The following is a 20,965-nucleotide window of genomic DNA, read 5'->3' as shown; positions in this document are numbered from 1 at the left end:
CTCAGCATTATCATCACCCCTGTGGCCTGAGTTCAATCCCCAAAGACCTAACCCACATATGGCCAGCAGACCTCTCCTGTCTTGCCTGCTGCTTCCCTTAGCAATACATTTCAGTAAATCGGTCTGTCCTGCTCTCCACTCTGTCTTTGATGAATCCACTCACTCCCCTCCTCAGATCTCTGGCCTACACCCCAGTTCTTCTACGCATAAATGAATCTTAAAAAAAAAAAAAAAAATAACCTATCCTGTTTTGTTTTTTAGCATACTGAATTGACAGTAGAAACAAATTTTCATTTAACTTAAATACTGTTAGTAGGAAATTAAATACCTCCTACCTGAAGCATTTAAGAAGGTAATAATGTTAAAACTTTAATCAACTACAGAATATTTTTCTTCTTTGGCTTCTAGTCTTTCATCCAAGTCTTTAATCCATGTTGAGCTAATTTTTGTGCATGGCATAACAAAGTGGTCTAGTTTCACTTTTCGGCATGTGGCTTTAGTTTTCCCAGCATCGCTTGTTGAAGCAACTTTCCTTTCTCCATTATATACACTCTAGAAATGTTTAGTCTGACTACAAAAGCAAGGTTTAAAAACTATAGCTTTGGTGACTACTCTCCTACAGGCAGTTCTTAAGGCCACAAAAAAGTATTAATGGTAAAAGCAATTTTTAAAATAGTTCTAAAATAAATTTAGTGAAACATGACAGCAAGCAATTATTTTACTAATGATACACTTTATAGCAAATGCATATAAGCAGAAAAATGAGCATCTGATTATCTATGGTCTGATTTTAGTGTTGTAAGAATGCTAATTCCTGTATTAAAAATAAAGTTTCAGTAACAGCAGCATTAGCAGTTCCACATTGTATCACCAATCAAGATACTGGTATTTGATGTTCAATTTCAAATGTAACATGCCCAAAACTGAACTTGGCCCAAATCTGTTTCTCTTCTACTCTTTCCGCTCTCTAAATGGACCTGATTCCTCTTAGTATTTATTATATTTATTTTAAAATGTTATAAAAACCCCACAAATATAAGTACACACCTGCTTTTATGCCAGAGTTCTGTCATCAGTTTGAGATAACTTTTACAAATGGCTGGTTTCTTATCTGTTCGAGCAAGTCCTCCACAATCAAGGAAAAACTGTGTCAATGGTGGACTAATTGAAAAAAGAAAAAATATATTAGAGTGGAATCAAGCTCAGTACTGACTGACTTCTAATCATTCAATGAATTGAAAGCACATATAGCCCTGTTGCTAGTATTTTTTTGCATCCTTTTATAGCTCCTTACTCTTTCCCGCTCAACCCATTCATATCAGATTTGACCCCACCGTAGCAGAGTACTCAAGGCTAGCTACCAGATCCAGATGATACCTTTCAGTTCCGTTTCAGTACTATTTGTCACAGGTGACTTATCTCATTTTTAAACATTTCTCTTGATTCATGTAATGCACTTTTCTACTTTGCTTCTTTACCTCTCTACCCACCCCCCTTTACTGCTCTTTCTGTTCTTGTAAGACATCTAAATTATAAAACATGTCAATTTTTAGATTGCTCAGCATTTGATCCAATGACTTTTCCTCTCTTCCTTACATACTTTTCTCTCTAAATTTTCACACATATGCCAATGACAGTCAAATCTAAACTACAGATTAATATCAAATGTCCAGACTGATGGCTGTCATGGACATCTCAAATTTAACATGTTCAACATTTAATTTTCAAAGGAATCTGCTCTTCTTCCATGCTTCTACATCCCAGTAAGTAGCAATGCTATCTACCGTCCATCAGGTGCTCAAGTTAACAACCAGTTATAAGGCATTATAGTCTTTTATGAATTAGCTTAAGGGAACCTCCATGAATCATTCAGTTACAGGAAAATAACTGGCCAAAGGACCAATTCCTGGCCTGCTCTACACTGATTATCCGAAAACTATAGCCATACAAGCAGAAAACGAAAAAAGGAAAAAGCATGCACTATCAATCAGAAAACACTGGTTTTAAATTACATATTAGACCACATGGACCGAACAGACATATACATAACATTCCATACTGTCCCTACCTACTTTGTAGAACTATGATTAAGAAAAAAAGATGAATGTTTTATTAAAGACTGTCCACCTACAGGAAAACAAAATATTTTTATAGGATCTCTGAAATAAAAGTGATTTTAGGAATAAATTAGTTCAAGTTCCTAAGATTCTAAATGTTTAAAAAAAAAAAAAAAACCCAGCTTGCTCAAAAACATTAGATTACCTACAATGTATGCTAGGAAAGCAGCCTTATGAACAAGAGGTCAAAATAAAACATCCCCCATTCAGACAAGAATGATTTATGTGCCAACCCAGAAGAAATAACTTTTTCAGGAACATTTAAACATTTAGTTTTAATTAATTCACATTTTCTAAATGGCAGCATTTCAGAAAGTTAAACAAACAAACAAAAAACGACTCTGTGTGTTGAGGGTTATGAGAAATGAAGGATAGCCAGGGATTTTATTTTATGGAATCCTGTTGGCTAGAAACACTGAAAAGAATTGTTTTCTCATATTGCTATTTTTTATATTTCTTTTGTTCTCCTCTCATTCCTGCAATGTTTTAAAGCATACTACAGGAAGCATGGATTTTTGCTCATAGAGTGACTTTAAAAAAAATACACAAACAAAATTAACTTCTCTACCTACCAATTAGAAAGAGCCTGCAAAGCAGCATTCATGTAACAAGTATTTCCAATATTTTTCAATCCTGTAAGACCTATTAAGAAAAATTATAAATTATGTCATCATTCAATAATACAATACTCAATTTTGCATGTGTTCACTAAATATTTAACTGCATATGACAGTTACTATGGTTCCCAAATTATAAAATAGAAACTTGAACAACTCACAAAGGTTAGACTTATACCAGTGTTAGTTTTTAGATAATTAAATATACATTTAGATTATTAAAATTCACTTATATCAATTACAAAACAGAAAATTTATACTAAATTATATACAGTTTACACTAAAAATTGTGGGGCTTTGGTAAAGTAATGGTAGAGAAACCAACCATCATCTAAAGTTGTCATTTTCCTGTTACGCAAATATAATTTTACTAGTCCAAATTTCATAATCCTTTTTTTGTAGAATCTTTTACCTCTAGACTCTTAATTTTTCACATTAACAGTTTCTTAAAGAAATGGGCAGTGCCATCCAAGGGAATGTTGTATAAGAAAATTATGTTACCTCTTGCCTTAAGTTCATCTTCTTCTTCTACTTCTATGTCCAGATCATCAAACACAGCAACCAGAGGCGTTTTTAATGTTGTGTTACTGGGTATTTTAAAATCCTTAATAATTGAAAAAAAAAAAAAGACTTGAATAAACCCTTAGGTTAGAAAATATTTATCCTATATAACATCTACACTCTAAAAATTGAGATGTTGGGGGGCCTCCCTGGTGGCGCAAGGGGTTAACATGCAACCTATGAAGCTGTCCGCAGCCACTGCATCACGAGTTCAATTGCTGGCCGGCCAGGGAGCTACCCACATGGCACAGCACACCTCTCCTGACTCACCTGCTACCCCTCGGCAGTGTATTTCAGTCCATCCACCTGTACTGTTCCCCACTCTGTCTCTGGTGAATCCTCTCACCCTCCACACCTCTGGTCTGTACCCCAGTGTTTGTATGCAGCCACTGCATCACGAGTTCGATTCCTGACTGGCCAGGGAGCTACCCAAATGGTGCAGCAGGGGAGGAGGAATTAGGGTCAAAATAAGGGGGGGTGGGAATTGAATGGGGAATATAACCAAGATGAAAATGCATACTTTGTGCAAAAATGAAAAATGATGTAAAAAATAAAATAAATTAAAAAAACCCACAAAAGTAAAAAAAAAAAAAAAAAAAAGTGGAAGATAAATACATTGAAAAGAGTTAGATATAATTAAGAGTATCTAAAAAAAAAAATTCAGGGCCTCCCCGCTGGCCCAGCAGTTGAGCACGGGTTGCGAAGCTGCCTGCAGCCTCTGCAGTGCCGGTTTGATCCCCGGCTGCTCCCCGGGCTGCTCCCCGGCCACCGGAGGAGGGTCCCGCATGGCGCGCAGACCTCTCCTGCCGCCCGCTGCTCCCCTCAGCAGTGTACTTCGGTCCTTCTGCCTGCTCTGCTCCCCGCTCTGGCTCTGGTGAATTCACTCACCCTCCCGCGCTTCTGACTGTACCCAGTGCTTGTATAAATAAATAAATAAATTTTAAAAAAAATTCAAATCTTATCTCTTAGAAAACAATTCTACTTGAAAAACCTAATTAATGGGGCCTCCCCAGTGGCACAGCGGTTAGCGCTGGGTTGCGAAGCTGCCCACAGCCTCTGAAGTGCCGGTTCGATCCCCAGGTGCTCCCTGGCCACCGGAGGAGGGTCCCACATGGCATAACAGACCTCTCCTGCCACCCGCTGCTCCCCTCAGCAGTGTACTTCGGTCCTTCTGCCTACTCTGCTCCCCGCTCTGGCTCTGGTGAATTCTCTCACCCTCCCGCGCTTCTGACTGTACCCAGTGCTTGTATAAATAAATAAATATTTAAAAAATAAAAACCTAATTAATGACATCTGTATGCTTTCTATTTTATAACTAGTGCTAATGAATGGGATTCAAACAATCTACAAATTTTATAACTGAAGAAATATGTACAAATAATTTTTCTCTTTTGAGTAATTTCTTTAATACAGGATCATGAAATTGTGCGAAATTATATTTCTTTAATGTTTTGTAATTATATCTCACCAGAAAACTATTTAAAAGCCACCAGAGGGCCTCCCCAGTGGTGCAGCGGATTAAACACAACACTGTGAGGCTGTCTGCAGTCTCTGCAGCGTGGGTTCGATTCCCGGCCAGCCAGGGAGATTCCCACATGGCGCGGCAGACCTCTCCTGCTGCACCCGCTGCTCCCCTCAGCAGTGCTTTCGATCCATCTGCTTGTTCTGCTCCCCACTCTGTCTCTGGTGAATCCTCTCATCCTCCCGTGCCTCTGCCCTGTACCCCAGCTTTTGTATAAATGAAAAATAAATCTTAAAAAAAATAAATAAAAACCACCAGAAAAGTGATCAGTATATTTATTTACCCAGATTCAACATCGCTAGAGCCTTAATCTACTTTGGCATAAAGAGCAAAAAATAACAGCTTTTGCTTACCTGTCTTTAGTTAGTGATGATTATTTTCTCAACGTGTTTTATCTGTATTTCTTCTTTGTAAACTGAAATTATTATTATTTTTTTTTAAAGATTTATTGATCCATGCCTACAAGATCTGGGATACATACCAGAGATGCAAGAGGGTGAGAGGATTCACCAGAGACAGAGTGGGGAGCAGAACAGGCAGATCTACTGAAATACACTGCTGAGGGGAGCAGGGAGCGAGTCAGGAGAGGTCCACCGCGCCATGTGGGTCACCTCCCAGGCAAGGGATCAAACTCATGCTGCAATGGCTGCACTTTGCTTCGTAGTGTTGCGTCTTAACCCCTTGCACCACCAGGGAGGCCCCTGAAATTATTCTTTCAACCACCTTTTGAGTATTGCTCTATAGACTGTTGTAAGTTCGTGATACAATTAAATTTTTAGTTATGACATTGTTAATAATATAAGCAGGTGCAAGAAAACTTATTTTCAATTTACCAGGGCATTCAAAAAACACATTTCTGATGATAAATAGGTATGTGAGAAAAATAATGTGGCAATTTATTAACCAGAACCAGTCAACTATGACTAAGTATGTAACAAGCAGAGTTTATCTAAAATGTAGTCAGTCACCTTAAATTATGTAATGTGTAGAGCAAGCAAATTTATTATTATAAATGTCTACATCCAAATGTGATACAAAGATAAAAGGGAAAAATCTACAAGTTACATATTTTCTATACTTAGTATGAAGGAAAACAAGTATAGAAATACAACGTGATTTCTGTAATACACCTGAGAAAAACTCTCTAATGTGTTAATTAAATCACACAGAATAAATGATGATCAGAGTAAGTTGGAAGTCAACTAATATTTTGTTTCTCTTTTCCTATTTTTATATGACTGGAAATCCTAAGAATTAAGTAATCAATTTTTGTTAGTCTATACATATCTGTATTACATATCATAATATATAATCTGCAAAGATTATATATTCTACGCAGTTTTTAAGAAATTAGTAAAATGTTCATAGTAATTAATAAATTGGAGTGGGGAAGGATTAGGGGATAGGAGCTGAATTAGTATTTGTTATTCTAATATTTGTTATTTCCTATCAGTAAAGGCCTACCCCCTCTCCTATTTAAACCAGTTGTGGGGTTTTTTTTTAAGTTTTTATTTTTTTTAAAGATGTATTTATTTATGCATACAAGAACTGGGGTACAGGCCAGAGGTGTGGGGGGAGGGATGAGAGGATCCACCAGAAATAGAGTGGGGAGCAGAACAGGTGGATCTACTAAAATACACTGCTGAGGGGAGCAGCAGGTGAGCCAGGAGAGGTCTGCCGCACAATTTGGGCAGCTCCCTGGCCGGGGATTGAACTTGTGCTGCAGTGGCTGTGGGTAGCCTCATAGTGCTGCATCTTAACCCTGCGCCACCAGGGAGGCCCCAGGGTACTTTTAATTTCAACCAAATGGCAAATTCTGAAATTATTACCTGATAATCGCTAATATTTTAATAAAATGGATTTAGATTATTACCTGAACATTGTTTTCTTGTGTTTGGTGAAGCTGTCTTACATGAGGCGATGAAGGCTGAGTTCCTAATTTCCTATCCAGAAATACTTCTTTGCTGCAAGCATAACACCAGACTCGAAGAGTGGTAAGGTTCACAGTTAGATAATGCTTTGTTTCCTGTATAATTTCACAAGGGAGGAAGAAGAAGAATCAAAATTAAGTACAATTGAAAACATTTTAAGAAATCTGAGAAACTAAACTGCTGATCTTTGATTAATAACAATACACTCAAAAGAGAAGAGTTAAACTAGAATGCCAAAAAACTGTTCTTAGACAAACTGTTGAAGAATAATAGCTAAGCCTACTCTAGAAGTTACTCTATTGTCATTTTTCATCACTATTCACTATAAAAGTAAATAAAACAGCGTAATGACTCTGCTTTGTAGATAGCAAATAAGTGTAATATGAGAAAATATGACAAGAAAACAGTAACTATTCTAAGACATCAAAATGTTACAAGAACGCAGATGACATGAGTTGAAGCACAGAACATCTCAAGCAATAACAAATAATCTTGAATAAATAAAACTCCAGTCTTTCTCAACTTAATTTCCACAAGAGAATTTTATGTCCTATAGAAAAGTATTTGAATGACTATTTTCTCAATTCTTCCAAAAACAGTACATAGGAATATTATTCTGCATGCACAGAAAAAAATGTAAATTAATTATGAACAACAATGCCTAAGAGTCTTGGGCATTGACACTTAATTCATTCTCTTGAGGAACCCTGGTTGAGAATAAATAAGGCTGCAGAGATATCAATACAAAAAAGGTAGGTCAACTCAAGGAATTTACAGTTTAGAATAGGAGCTTTACGTAATACCATGAAAACATACAAGCACCAAACAATGATGGGAAGTAGAGAGGGGACTTCAGTTAGAAGGATGTGCAGCATAAGGTAATATGAGTTGAGGTTTAAGAGTTAGCCAGCTCTTGTCATAAGGCTAGATAGGCATCTACTCTTGACTTCAACCTCCATGTAGTCCTACTATTTTGGCTATCATCTCCATATATCTGGAGATATATTTCTCAAATCGTTAATCTTTTAATTATGTCCTTTTTTTTTTTAAGATTTATTTATTTATGCATACCAGAACTGGGGTACATACCAGAGGTGCAAGGGGTGAGAGGATTCACCAGAGACAGAGTGAGGAACAGAACAGGCAGGCTGACTGAAATACACTGCTGAGGGGAGCAGCAGGCAAGTCAGGAGAGGTCAGCTGCACCATGTGGGTAGCTCCCTGGTCTGAGATCGAACTCGTGCTGCAGTGACTGCAGACAGCTTCACAGGATGCGTCTTAAACTCTTGCGCCACCAAGGAGGCCCAATTATGTCATTTTAATACTGACCTTAGCAATTCTGCTCCCCACCTTTTAGAGAATATAAGCTAAGGTTTAACTCATACATGAGAAGTTTTGAATTATAGTTTGAATTAATAATGTTATATTTGCTTTCCATTTCCTACAGGCTCTCTTTTGAAAATGTATTGCACGAAAATTTTCTATATACATACCTGAGAATGTATGGTGCTGTGATCTACTTGTGATTCACCACAGCCAACATATGAGCATCTCTTCTATAAATAATTATAAAAAAAGGAAAATAAAGCATAATATGTAAATTTACAATGACAGCAATACAAATATATTTACAATAATTTTTGATCACACATTTTAGCTTAATGATTAAATAGCTTTCCATAGTGAGTTATTTTAACCCAAAGGTACTAAGTACAAAATAAAGCCAAAATATTTCTAAGCTAAAAGCTATGTCACCTCTAATAGAAGACAAGCATAAAATATTTTACTGATTTACCAAAACTGCTAAAGCACTGCAAGTTTAAAAAACATGGGGTTGAAGTTTAAATGCTATTAATGATGATCTTTTAAAAATGTTTTTATGAAAACCTTTAGTCAAAAAAATTTTATTATCAAATTTTGATCTAAATTTTCCTATCCTCAAACTTGAGAAAAAAGATACATACCTCTAGACATGCCCAAAGATTTGGTCCTCTGACTTTACAATCCTGACAACTTCCCTATGAAAGGAAAAATCATATATAATTATCATTAGATTGACACAATCAAACACATACAATTCTCTAACATCATAAATAAAAAAGCTAGAACTCTTGAACATAGAGTATTGTAGCATTTTATAAAAAAACATATTTGAGAGAAAAGTATGTGATTTTAAGGAAGAAAATAAACCTATTTCTTACATGAGATTTTTGTATTAAATCTTCTTTCGTTATTTCACCAACTGAATCCAAATGTGGACAATGATTTCGAAAAGTTGACATTTTGTTAGAAATTTTTTCCAGTTTCCCAAGACTATCCAAATGTGGTATAACCTACAGGGAAATCAACCAAAAAGTTAACTTAAAATGCTAATGTTGAAAGTGATTAAAATAAAAGATAAATTGAGTACACATGTTTATAAGTTTGTTCTACATAAGAGTATATTTTCAAATATGTAGAGATTAAGTTCATAATTGAATTTACTTTGAATATCGGAGGACTATACAGTCCCCCATCACTTTTGCTGCCTCCCATTTCATTTCCTATAGCTAAATAAAAGGAAAAAATTCAAATCATTTTAGTATTGTCCTTTAAAAAATATTAATGCTTAGGTTGGAATAGGATTTGGAAAAAAAAAAGGATATTCAAATGGAGAGCTTCATTTTCATGCTGGCAACAACCACTATTGATGATGTAAATGAAACTGCTTGTTACCCTAGTAATATAGTCAGTCATTTTATATCAGTTTCCCCATTTACACTTCCACCATTTACACTTTGGGCCAAATAATTCTTTGTTGTGGAGACTTGTGTGCATCATAAGATCATTAACAGCATTCCTGTTTCTTCCCACTAGACACCAGAACATTTGCACCACCACTTTTAGCTTTGACAAGCAAGGTGACTAGACTGTCAAGTTATGTCCTCTAGGGGACAAAATTACCCAGGTTGAGAACCACAATGTCATATGGTCTCTTTAACAACTCTGAGGTAGGTATCATTTTCACTTGTATATAAAGCTAAGAGCAGCAAACTTGACTGAGTTTGCATAATTAGCTTTTGGCAGAACAGGAATTTGAATCTATCTTATGGGTGAGAGCAAGAGCTGTGGAGTCAAATAGACCGGAGGATACCATCTGGAGCACCATGGCATACCTATCTTAAAGGGTTATTATAAAGATTATATGAAGTAGCAATGTCAAGTGTATGCGTCTTGGGTATATATACATACATACTTGTTTATAATTTTATTAGGCATTCTGCAGCATCCCTTTACATATATATTTTAAATATAGCCAGTAAAGTCTCACATCTTACTCCTAAACAGAGGCCAGCAGTCTCCTTGAATTGAAGAGACAGCATTGAGAATTCAGGGAGACCAAGGCAAGTAGAATTCATAGGGCAGAATAACAGAAAAAAACTGAACAGAGGACAAATGAACTTTGGAGATTTGCAGAAGTCTACTACTATTTCTTCAGCTAATAAGTAACATAAGTCGAAAGACAAATACCAGATGATTTCACTCATATGTGGAATACAGAGAAAACAAAGGAACAGATCAAACTAAACCAAAATAGTTCCTAGAAATATGACTACAGAATTGAGAATAATAGTAGTGACAGTAGAGAAAAAGGGAGGAAGAAGGTGCAATGTTCTTTCATAAAGGATTATGGGTGCTTTGGTGGTGAGTCTGGTATAGTGACATACCTCTGAAAAGGTATGAACCTATTCCCCTAAATCACAAACAGTATTGCAGACCAATATTACCTGATTTAAAAAAAAATTCTAAAATAAGTATCATAGTAGTAGTTAAGAACTGCTGGAACAGGGCCTCCCCAGTGGCGCAGCGGTTGAGCGCTGGGTTGTGAAGCTGCCCGCGGCCTCTGCGGCATCGGTTCGATCCCCGGCTGCTCCCCGGCCACCGGAGGAGGGTCCCACATGGCGCGCAGACCTCTCCTGCCGCCCACTGCTCCCCTCAGCAGTGTACTTCGGTCCTTCTGCCTGCTCTGCTCCCCGCTCTGGTGAATTCTCTCACCCTCCCGCACTTCTGACTGTACCCAGTGCATGTATAAACAAAGCAAACAAACAAACAAATAAATAAAACATGCCTCTATTAAAAAAAAAAAAAAGACTGTTAAAAAAAAAAAAGACTGCTGGAACAATGTACAGTAAGCACTCAACACTGTTAATCAGTTCTTGGGATCTACAAATTTAAACAAAAAAAAGTATAAAAAAAGCAGGTCCAACAAAAAACTCATTTCAGTCAATGTCAGGCAGCATTATCTTTATTTTTCATCAATGTTATAATGAAATGATGGTGAATAAAAACATTATTCAAAGACCTACTATTGTTAAAAGAATTTTTTTTAGATTCATTTATTTATGCATAGAAGAACAGGGGTGTAGGCAAGAGGTTTGAGAGGTGAGAGGATTCCCCAGAGACAGATTCACTGAAATACACTGCTGAGGGGAGCAGCAGGTGAGACAGGAGAGGTCTGCTATGCCATGTGGATTAGTTGCCAGGCTGGGGATCAAACTCATGCTGTAGCTATAAAGGTTACAATTGGTGATAGTGCTGAGACAACCCCTAGGCTACCAGGGAGGTCCCGTTAAAAGAATTTTCAAAGCTGACACAAATCTGTTTGTGCTTCTATCAGGCAAAGTTGAAAGACTTTAGATAGAGAGAGGAAAAAAAAAATGAGTACTCAGAAGAGTACTTGCCTCAGTAATGGGAAAAAAATTATCTCTAAAGTCTACTTTGGTTCTGCCTTTTTTTAAAAAAGCTCAAAAGCAAGTCTGACAGGGTCAAACTGTTCCAAGGAACTTAATTGTGTCCCAAAACAAAGCTCAAGGACATTTAAAGGAATGTGCAATCCCATCACCTACAAAGTAAAAATCACAATGTCCAGCAGTCAGTCAACTATTATAAGACATACAAACGGGAAAATTTGACCCACAGTGAGGAGGAGAGAAAAAAGGTTACCGAAATAACACAGATAAAGGAATCATGTGTTAGAGACATGAAAGACAGTTTCCAAATGTTTTTAAAAAAAAAAAAAAAAAAAAAAAAAAAAAAAGCCCAAGGTGAAAAATACAGTGAATGAGATTAAAAGCAGATTAAGACAAAGCAAAAGAATAATGAACTTGACAACATAGCAACAGAAAACTTCCAAACTGAAACACAAAGAGAAACAAAAAGTTAAAGAAGTATCATTTAGTTGGGTAGAAAAGTACAAATCTGAAGAAAACTACAGACCTATAAATTAAATCACTATAACAAATGCAAAGTACAAAACAAATTAACAAATTACACTATGGCAGATCAAAAACAAGTTGCTTAAAACCCATAAAAAGAACACCCAAAAAGCAGCCAAGAGCTCTACTATACACAGGAAAGAGTACAAGCCAGAAGACAGGGGAGCAAAATCACTTACAGTACTGAGGGAATACTGGGAACCCAAAATTCTCTATCTAGATAAACAGCTTTCAAAAATAACAGCAAAATAAAGACTTCCTTAAACATACAAAGCTGAAATATTTTGTCATCAGCACTATAAAACCAGTATGTGTGCATCATTATTTTTCTATGCTCAGAGAATCATATACAAACATAGATATAGAAACATTACGGCCAACACTTTAATCTCTTTATGTCAGTGTTTTCATGGATACACATCATGATGCATTCAGAGATGGATGAATGGATAAATAAAACGTTGTATGTACACATAACCAAATGTTATTTATCCTGGAAAAATAAGGAAACTTTGACACATCCTACAGAATGGGTAAATGTTGAGAATAGCACCATAAGTAAAATAAGACAGCCAGAAAAAGGCATTCTGTATAATTCCGTTAGAAGGTATCTTGAGTAATCATATACATAAATTATATTCAATTATTCAATCCTTCCATGAATTCACTTTGTTTTTATAATCTGCCATTAAAAACATCCTTGTAAATAATGTTTCACATGAGCCAGTTTATAAAAAATGGATTTTACAAGAACACTTTCCAAAAAAACCTATAACAACTTTTATATTTCCACTAATATAAGGGAGTACCAATTTTTGCACAGCAATACCATTTTCTCCATTAGCATAAACTATTATTGCTTTTTTACTTTTGTCATTTGGTATGCATGTTGGTATATTCCACTAGCAATCTAATTTGTATTACCTTGACAACCAGTGAGTGTGAGTTCTTTTCATGCATTTTATGGTTTCCTTGATTTGTTCTTTTATTAAATGCTACTTTTAAATCAATTACCCTACTTCACTAAGGGACTGATAGCTGTCTTCTATGCCACAAATACTTTTCCGAACTTACTATTTGCTTATAAGCTTCTTACTTTAATTTTGGAAAAATACACATAACAAATTTTACATTTTAAGTGTACAGTTCAGTAGCATTAAGTACATTCACACTGTTGTGCAACCAATTTCCAGAACTCTTTACATCATGCAAAACTGAAATTCTACAGTCATTACGCAGCAACTCTCCATTCTTCCTCCCACTGCTCTGGCAATCACCACTGTACTTTCCGTCTGTATGTTTATGATTAGTCAAGACACTTCATAAGTGATATCTTATACAGAATGCCTTTTTCTGGCTGGTGTATTTTATTTAGCATAATGTGCTCAAGATTTACCCTTTTTGTAGTATGTGTCATAATTTATAAAAAAATCACCAAGTTTTCCCCTTATGTTTTCTTCTCAGAGTTTTAGATCTTATGTTTAGGCTTCTGATCCATCGAAGAAAATTTCTATATGTGGTGTAAGAGAAGGGTCCAATTTCATATTTTTCCATAAGGTTCTACAGTTTGCGCAAATTGTTAAAAAAAAAAACTTTTCGGTGTGGCAGACCTCTCCTGCCTCACCCGCTGCTCTCCTCAGCAGTGTCTTTGGTCTGTCTCCCTGTTCTGCTCCCCGCCCTGTTCTGGTGAATTCTCTCACCCTCCCACACCTCTGACCTGTACCCCAGTTCTTGTATAAATAAATAAAATCTTTAAAAAAAAAAAAAAAACTATTTTTTCTCCCACTGGTCTTGACACTCTTATAGTCAAAAAACATGGGGTCATATACATAAGGATTATTTCTGAGCTCTCTATGTTATTCCATTAATCTATATATCTATATTAGTGCCAGTGTTGGTATTAACTTCTTATGGCATACATTATCACTAAAGGATTTAATATTTATAAAATAAACACATCTCTTATTTTACAATAACTTCTGAATTTCTAATCTTAAGGTTTCCTTTACCCTAATTTGTATACCTAAGGCTGTTAGAATAACCTTAAATATTTCTTCATAAATTTTTAATCCAAATGGAGTTTATCTTAAGACAGAAACCCAGTTTTATTTCCTTCTGGATGGATAAGCAGTTCTACCAGCACTGCTTAGTACATAATCTAGATGAACTGTGATACTATCTTTACCCTTTATTAAAACTGCACATATTACATTTCTGGATTCTATTTAGTCCACTAATGTATCTATGCAAATCCCATATTAATCTGATTACGGAAGCTATACAGAGGATTCTGGCAGCTGTGAGACATACCTTTCACTATTCCTTTTCACAATTTCCTTGGCTATCCACTGAATACTGAGGGAATATCTCCTGTTTTCCAGTATTAATACCAAATATTTAATTTTAGTGTTTTAATGTTTTTATTAAAACCTCTAAGGTAATCTTTACTTCTTGTGTAAATTCTGCTAATTTATATTTTGCTACAGAATTATCCATTTCCTATCAATTTTCAACTTTAACATCATAGCATTTCACGCTATGCATAAAACAACAGTACAGTTCTTAGTCAATTTACCAACAGAATATTCTCAAGCTTTGCATAAGAGTCCTCTACATCTGGGTGTCTATAATGTCCACTTTCTCATTCCCAATCTTACATAATCTTGCTCCCATTTTTTTTTTCCCCCTTCTAGAGGAGGTTTTTCTAGTTTATTGACTTTTGCAAAAAGTCAGGTTTGGGATTTATCCTTTCCACTATTTTTGTTTTGTTATTTCTAATTCCATTAAATTACAAATATTTTTTAAGGTTTATTTTTATTTATTTATACATACAAGAACTAGGGTCCAGGCAAGCGGTGCGGAGTGGGGGATGGGAAGGTTGATGTGAGAGATTCACCAGAGACAGAGTTGGGAGCAGAATAGGCAGATCCACTGAAATACACTGCTGAGGGGACTAGTGGGTGAGACAGGAGAGATCTGCTGCACCATGTGGGTTAGCTCCCTGGCCAGGGTTCAAACTCATGTAGCAGTGACTGGTGATGGCTTGACAGCGCTGAGACTATAATCCCTGTGCCACCAGGGAGGCCCAAATTACAAATATATATTTAACATCTGTGTCTTCCTTCATTTGGGCCTTATTTTTTTAATGCTTAAATGTAAGTATTGAATTCTCTTCCTTTTATTTACTTAAGTATTTAAACCATACACTACTATACATTTTCCCCTAAATGCCAATGTTTGCCAACAATATGGAATTGGTTTCCTCACTGCTGTCTAGTCTGTAGTCTTTTTATTTTTAAATGTTTTTAAGTCCATCATTAAAAGATGTATATAAAATGGTATATTCATGACTGAATACTACATATCAATTTAACTACATGCACTAGATGAAGAATTTACAGTGACAGATCTGAAGGACATAATGTTGAACAAGAGAAAAAAAGATATTGATACTATAAGATATCACTGCTACTGTAAGCTATCACTGAAGTAAAAACTCAAAACATGAATAACATGAAAAATTTAAAGCATGTAAAAACATTGGAGGTAGACATCTATTTTAAAAGCATAAAAATATAGTCTTGAAAGTTATACACTCTGAATGTTGCCTCAGAACAAAGAAGAAATGGGAACTAGGGAAAAAACTAAAATAAATTCCCTCTGTTTCATTAATTTTCTGGGATCTAAACAATTCAATGAGAAGTAGAGCATGTTAAACAAAGGCTAACAATTTGTACCAAGGCGATTTAGTACTCCCTATAATTAAATACAACATTATCAAAAGAGAAGGTCCTTAATATTTTAGTTGTCTAGTTTTACTGTTAATTGACTATAGTAACAAAATTATTCTTTTATTCCTAGAAAAAGATTTGCCTGAGTGTAGCGTATTCAGATACAAATGCATGAAACAAAAAAGGCTCTTAGCAACCTAAGTTCTCCTCAAGGTATACAACAAAAGAAAGAAGACACGCATGCTTTCATTCTGGTCTGACAGTTTGTTGAGGGGCTATAGGTACTAGACATCAGAAAAGATAGGAAACATGAAGGCAGTGAAAATAATAACTGCATATGAAAATGTTATTTCTTTAGTCCATAAATAGAGATCCCACAAAACCCTGAGACTCCTCTAGTACAACCTCTAAGTTTCAGGCCTAAAATTCTGACCCTGACATGGACTAAAAGAAAAGCAGCTATTCAAATTTTATACTGGAAAATAAAGACTCATTATTAAAATTTGTTACAGGTCAGGACATGGTAGTTTAATGAAAATTTCAATTAATATTGAGAAACTGCCAGCATTAAATTACCTAGTCTATTCGAAAAAAGTTATTTATAAAGAGTAAAATTCAGGTGATTCTAAGAAAAAAATGTCAGGAAATTTGGTAGTTACTTAATAGTTACCCACAAGAGTATTATGAATCCAGTCTTTATTAGCAAGTGACAGAACTGTTCAATATTTTTAACAGAAAACTAGTTAAAAATTCAGGGCAGCCTAGTGAAATCTAATTATAAAATTACAAATAAGTCTTTAAAGAAAAATATTATTCAGAAAAATGAAATAAAATTAAGATGTAATATAATAAGGATGTATGCAACATTCTCTATTAGGGGATCAAAGAATCTACGGTCTAAACTGAGGCCTAAAAAATGGTTTCAAGTCTTTATTTAGACTGGAGACCAAGGAGATGCATGAAACAACAATGTAATTCTTTTTCAATTTATCAACAGAACAATATGTTGCAGAATAAAAAAGAATAGCCAGTTATCTGGAATATTGTGATGCTAAATGTTACAGAATAAGGATGCCTTCCATAAAGTCCTAAAAATAAATAATTTGAAAACTGCAACTCCACCACTACAACTAATCTGACTAGTCCAAATGTACTAGTTTAAATATTAGGCATCAGAAATATTTAACTTATAAGAATACAATACTAAAATAAGTTCATGGGTTTTTGTTCCAGATTTACCCTAGAAGAAAACTGCTACCCAATAAAGGCAGGCCAAAGGAAATGTCAAATATTATCAGTGAAAAGAGTGCAATAACAACCAGAAATATTTACTTCATTCTAAATTAATCCATAGCACACGTTCGTGGAGACTTGTAACCTATGAAATCTGCTGACGAGCACTTTAAAGAACTGTTTCTCGTCCTTTTAACAAATATATGGTGGTGAAGACAAACTCATCCAAATCTCCACATAGATCTGAGTCTTATAAATCCTTCCTCAATTATTTTAAATTTTCATTCAAATCATAACCTATGAAAAGAAACTGAGAACTAATGTTTTAATTTTTCTCTTCCTAGAAATATCAGTCTCACTGACCCTAATAATCTCACTAATGAGAAGACTGTAGGGTTTATTAAGAGAATTAGTCTCCTAACTTATTTTTCTACCTGCAACCTATCAGTTCAATAATCTGTTTTAACATTGCCACAATAAATCATCCCAAAACATAGCCCAAATCTGGCAACCCTCACTCTAAATAAAATCCTTTGAGATCTGTAAACATAAATTAGCATTTCCTATTAAAAAAAAAACTGTCCAATAATGACAAAGCATAATCAACTGTAGCCTTATCTAAATAACTGTGATAAACTGTGAACTGTGATAAGCAAGAGCATGAAGAAGAAAAAGGGAAGGAAGAAATGAAGAGAGAAGAGGAGGAGAAAACAAGAATATTGTTTTTCAGTGACAGTGAAGTTGGGGAGATTCCAGGAAAACCTAGGACTTTGGTTCTCATTTTCCTCCCAGTTCTTCAACAACCCCCTCAATAAAATGATATGATCCTTCTTCACCACCCCCACAAATGAATGAATATGACAGAATTATAATAGGGGCTCAAACCACCTGATAATTTCACCCTACGTTATTTGAGAGCAATATGGGTGGGTAAATAACAGTATATCAACATTATGGGGCAGTCATTCAAATTACTTTTTGTAGAAGCAGAAACATGGAAAAACAAATACAACCATCATATTCAAATGAGCATCACTTTAAACAAAATTGTCTATTATTTTTTTGTTTACCAGAATACTGGTGATTATAAAAATCAAAATGTATTCATCTGAATAATATCTTTACAAAAAATAGTAGAAATCCTTTCTTCAGGGTTGTATAGCTAAAAACTTGGGAAAGAGTTTTATATTATGGCATATTCTGTCTCACATTTTAATCACCTTACCATATTTCAGAATTTTAATCACCTTACCATATTTCAGAATTTTGCTGACCCCTGGGAATACAAAGACTAATTTAGCAAAGGCTTACAATTAAGTAAGGGCCAGATACTATAAATTTAGTGGGAATAGGAGCGTTGTTCCCATCTCCATTAATTTTCCCTCTTGAAGGGTTAGTCATCACACTTTATCAACACTCTTCAACACCCTGCAATTCCTTTATCCTCCTGAAGTAATTAATTTTAAGGTTAACCTTCTGTCAACCCTTCTCATTCACAAATTATCTAACTTCAAAAAACTTCAATACTTTAGATCCCTCCCTCATTTTCTACATGCTATCAGTTACCAAATTCTACTGCTTCTTTTTTCTCCGCTTTTCCTCAATTCACATTTCTTCTGAATCTCCTAACTAAACTGAGATTTTCATTTTACATCTGGATTATTTAAAGAGAATGCCTGTGTTAACAGGCAGAATTGTTACCTGGCCCCATATTCCCTCATTTCATATTAATGTTCATCTGCTGTTACAATGACAAGTTTCCAAGCACACTGAAAGCTTCCCACTTCACCTAGTTCTCCAGCACCTAAGGGGCTTGTTCACCCTCATCCAAGGCAACTGAAGTGCTCAACACATTTCAGAGACAATTTCATTCTGTGATAACTGACAGTAAGTGGAAAAACTCTCTAGCTCCCCTTCATTTAGTGGGGTAATTCTGAGGCAGTTTTACAAAAATCTCCACAGGATTATGTCCATATGTGCCCATCCACAGATGGCTTTTTTCCCTTTCCTGAGTACTCCCTCCCTCACTTATGCTTCCTGGTATCTGACCTGCACCTATGATCTTATCTCAAGGTCGGCTTTCCAGAGAGTAATTTAGAAAAACTACAATGGCCACCAAAGTGATGCTGCCAGGATCTAACTTTAACCTAAATCCACCCAAATGGTCTCCTGGTTTCAATCTTCCTCCTATAACAGCTCATTATGAACTGATGTGCATCACATACCTCTTCTAATCACCTTCAATAAAGTCCTCCATGATTTGTCTTCTTTATCTCCTATCACCAACAAATACAAACCACAGCTTGTTACAACCAAACTGTTCCACAGATTCTTTCTCACATACAAACATACCTTTCCAAGAAACCAATAATCAGTTCTTTTTAGATATGTCTGTCCCCCAATAGCCACCTATTGAAAACATTTAAAAGCTCACTCATCTCAAAATATCATCTTTACAAAGACCAAATCACAGTAATGTCTCCCACATCTCAATTCCTAATTTATAATATTCATAAGGCACTTACTGTAGTTGTGTTAAAAACTACCCAACTCTACTACAAGTTAGACTACATAAGTTCTTTGAGGGCAGTAACCATATTTCATTCCTTTCATTTTCCAAAGGGCTTTCTTTCCCTGTGAGGTTCATAACAAGAATCTATTTAGTAACTTTGGAAAGGATCATTTATTTTCATACAAGTTCTTCTTTCTTAAATCCCAGTCCTCCATATTATGCAAAATTCATGATTTTTTTTTTTTAATAGTTAAACCAACTGTACTCATCTCAGATTCTTTGGAACTACAATCACATGTAGATATGTAGATATCAAGAGGGAAAGAAAGTTTAAAATTACACAAAGAAAAAGCGGTTACTTATCCCTTTCTTTTTTAGAAATGACTACACCTCAATAATCTCACCAAAAATCTTACACTGTTTATGTACTTTGTTTCTTGCAAAGAGTTCACAATCTGTCATGTTATAGTTTACAGTGTTCCAATACGTTTCTGAATTCCAATTTATAGCAAAGATTATTTCAAGATTATTTCAGGGCTTTAAGGAGATTCTGATCCTTACACAATTTCCAAATGCCTTTGTCATGGGAAAAGACTTTACTTCTTGGCATTCTTAACTCAGAGGACTGGGAAAAGGACCAAATAAGACTGTATATGTGAAAGGTCACTGAAAATTTTAACAGTAATATATACACATAGGAACTGTCTCCTTAACTGTGAATTTGAAATATCTAAGATAATCCATTTACCATAACCTAATGTCACTAAAACTATTCTGTTATGCTTATTGGTAGATTGTAAAGAGCTTACGAAAGGCATGAACATGAAAGTCAAAACAAACTACAAAAAAAAATCTTAAGTAGACTATTCCTCTTGCATACAACAGGTCAAATATTTTATTCCTGGAACATTTTTCTTGAATTGTCTTTTTTCCAATCCTGCCAAAGCAAATAAACTAACAAATCTGCTGACATAGGGTAATTATCATTGTCACTTTTTCCTGGAATTAGCATGGTCTTTCAATGAGATTCCTAATTTCCCCTTTTTTTTAAACATTTATTTATTTATGCATACGACAGCTGGGGTACAGGCCAGAGGTGTGGGAGGTGAGAGGATTCACCAGAGACAGAGTAGGGAACAGAACAGGCAGATTGACCAAAGTATACTGCTGAGGGGAGCAGCGGGGGAGTCAGGAGAGGTCTGCTGAGCCATGTGGGTTGCTCCCTGGCCAAGAATCGAACTCAGGCTACTGATTGCTTCATAGGTTGCCTCTTAACCCCTTGAGCCACTAGGAAGGCCCCCTCCCCTTTATTTATATGAAGTTTGAATTTACTAACAATATTTGTGTTAGATTCAAATCAAGTAGCCTATTATCTGATAACCTTTCCAGATGATACGATTTTCTCAACCAAAAATGGCAGTAGGATGGTCTCACTATTTTTTGAAACATTTTTTTCTCCAAGTAAAAATAATGGGATTAAACTAAA

General features: G+C 35.3%; 1 protein-coding gene across 4 annotated transcripts in view; it reads right to left on the bottom strand.

Moving 5' to 3' along the window:
- USP33 (ubiquitin specific peptidase 33) overlaps positions 1-20,965 on the bottom strand; it is a 46,705-nt gene that overhangs the window by 24,661 nt on the left and 1,079 nt on the right. For 2 of the 4 annotated variants that reach the window (XM_037498196.2, XM_037498197.2), the window contains exons 2-8: positions 8,950-9,081; positions 8,713-8,766; positions 8,242-8,304; positions 6,691-6,843; positions 3,236-3,338; positions 2,690-2,759; positions 1,048-1,161 (exon numbers count right to left, since the gene is read on the bottom strand). In XM_037498196.2, the coding sequence (XP_037354093.1) occupies positions 1,048-1,161; positions 2,690-2,759; positions 3,236-3,338; positions 6,691-6,843; positions 8,242-8,304; positions 8,713-8,766; positions 8,950-9,030 (638 nt within the window). In that variant the 5' untranslated portion in view covers positions 9,031-9,081. Of the gene's footprint in view, positions 1-1,047; positions 1,162-2,689; positions 2,760-3,235; positions 3,339-6,690; positions 6,844-8,241; positions 8,305-8,712; positions 8,767-8,949; positions 9,082-20,965 lie in introns of those variants that run through there. The other 2 variants (XM_037498195.2, XM_037498198.2) reach the window with 1 other exon arrangement.

The sequence above is a fragment of the Talpa occidentalis genome, unplaced genomic scaffold (assembly GCF_014898055.3).
Source record: "Talpa occidentalis isolate TD23 unplaced genomic scaffold, MPIMG_talOcc4v2.1 talOcc4.9, whole genome shotgun sequence".
Lineage (NCBI taxonomy): Eukaryota > Metazoa > Chordata > Mammalia > Eulipotyphla > Talpidae > Talpa > Talpa occidentalis.
This window is presented reverse-complemented; position numbering and strand designations above follow the sequence as displayed.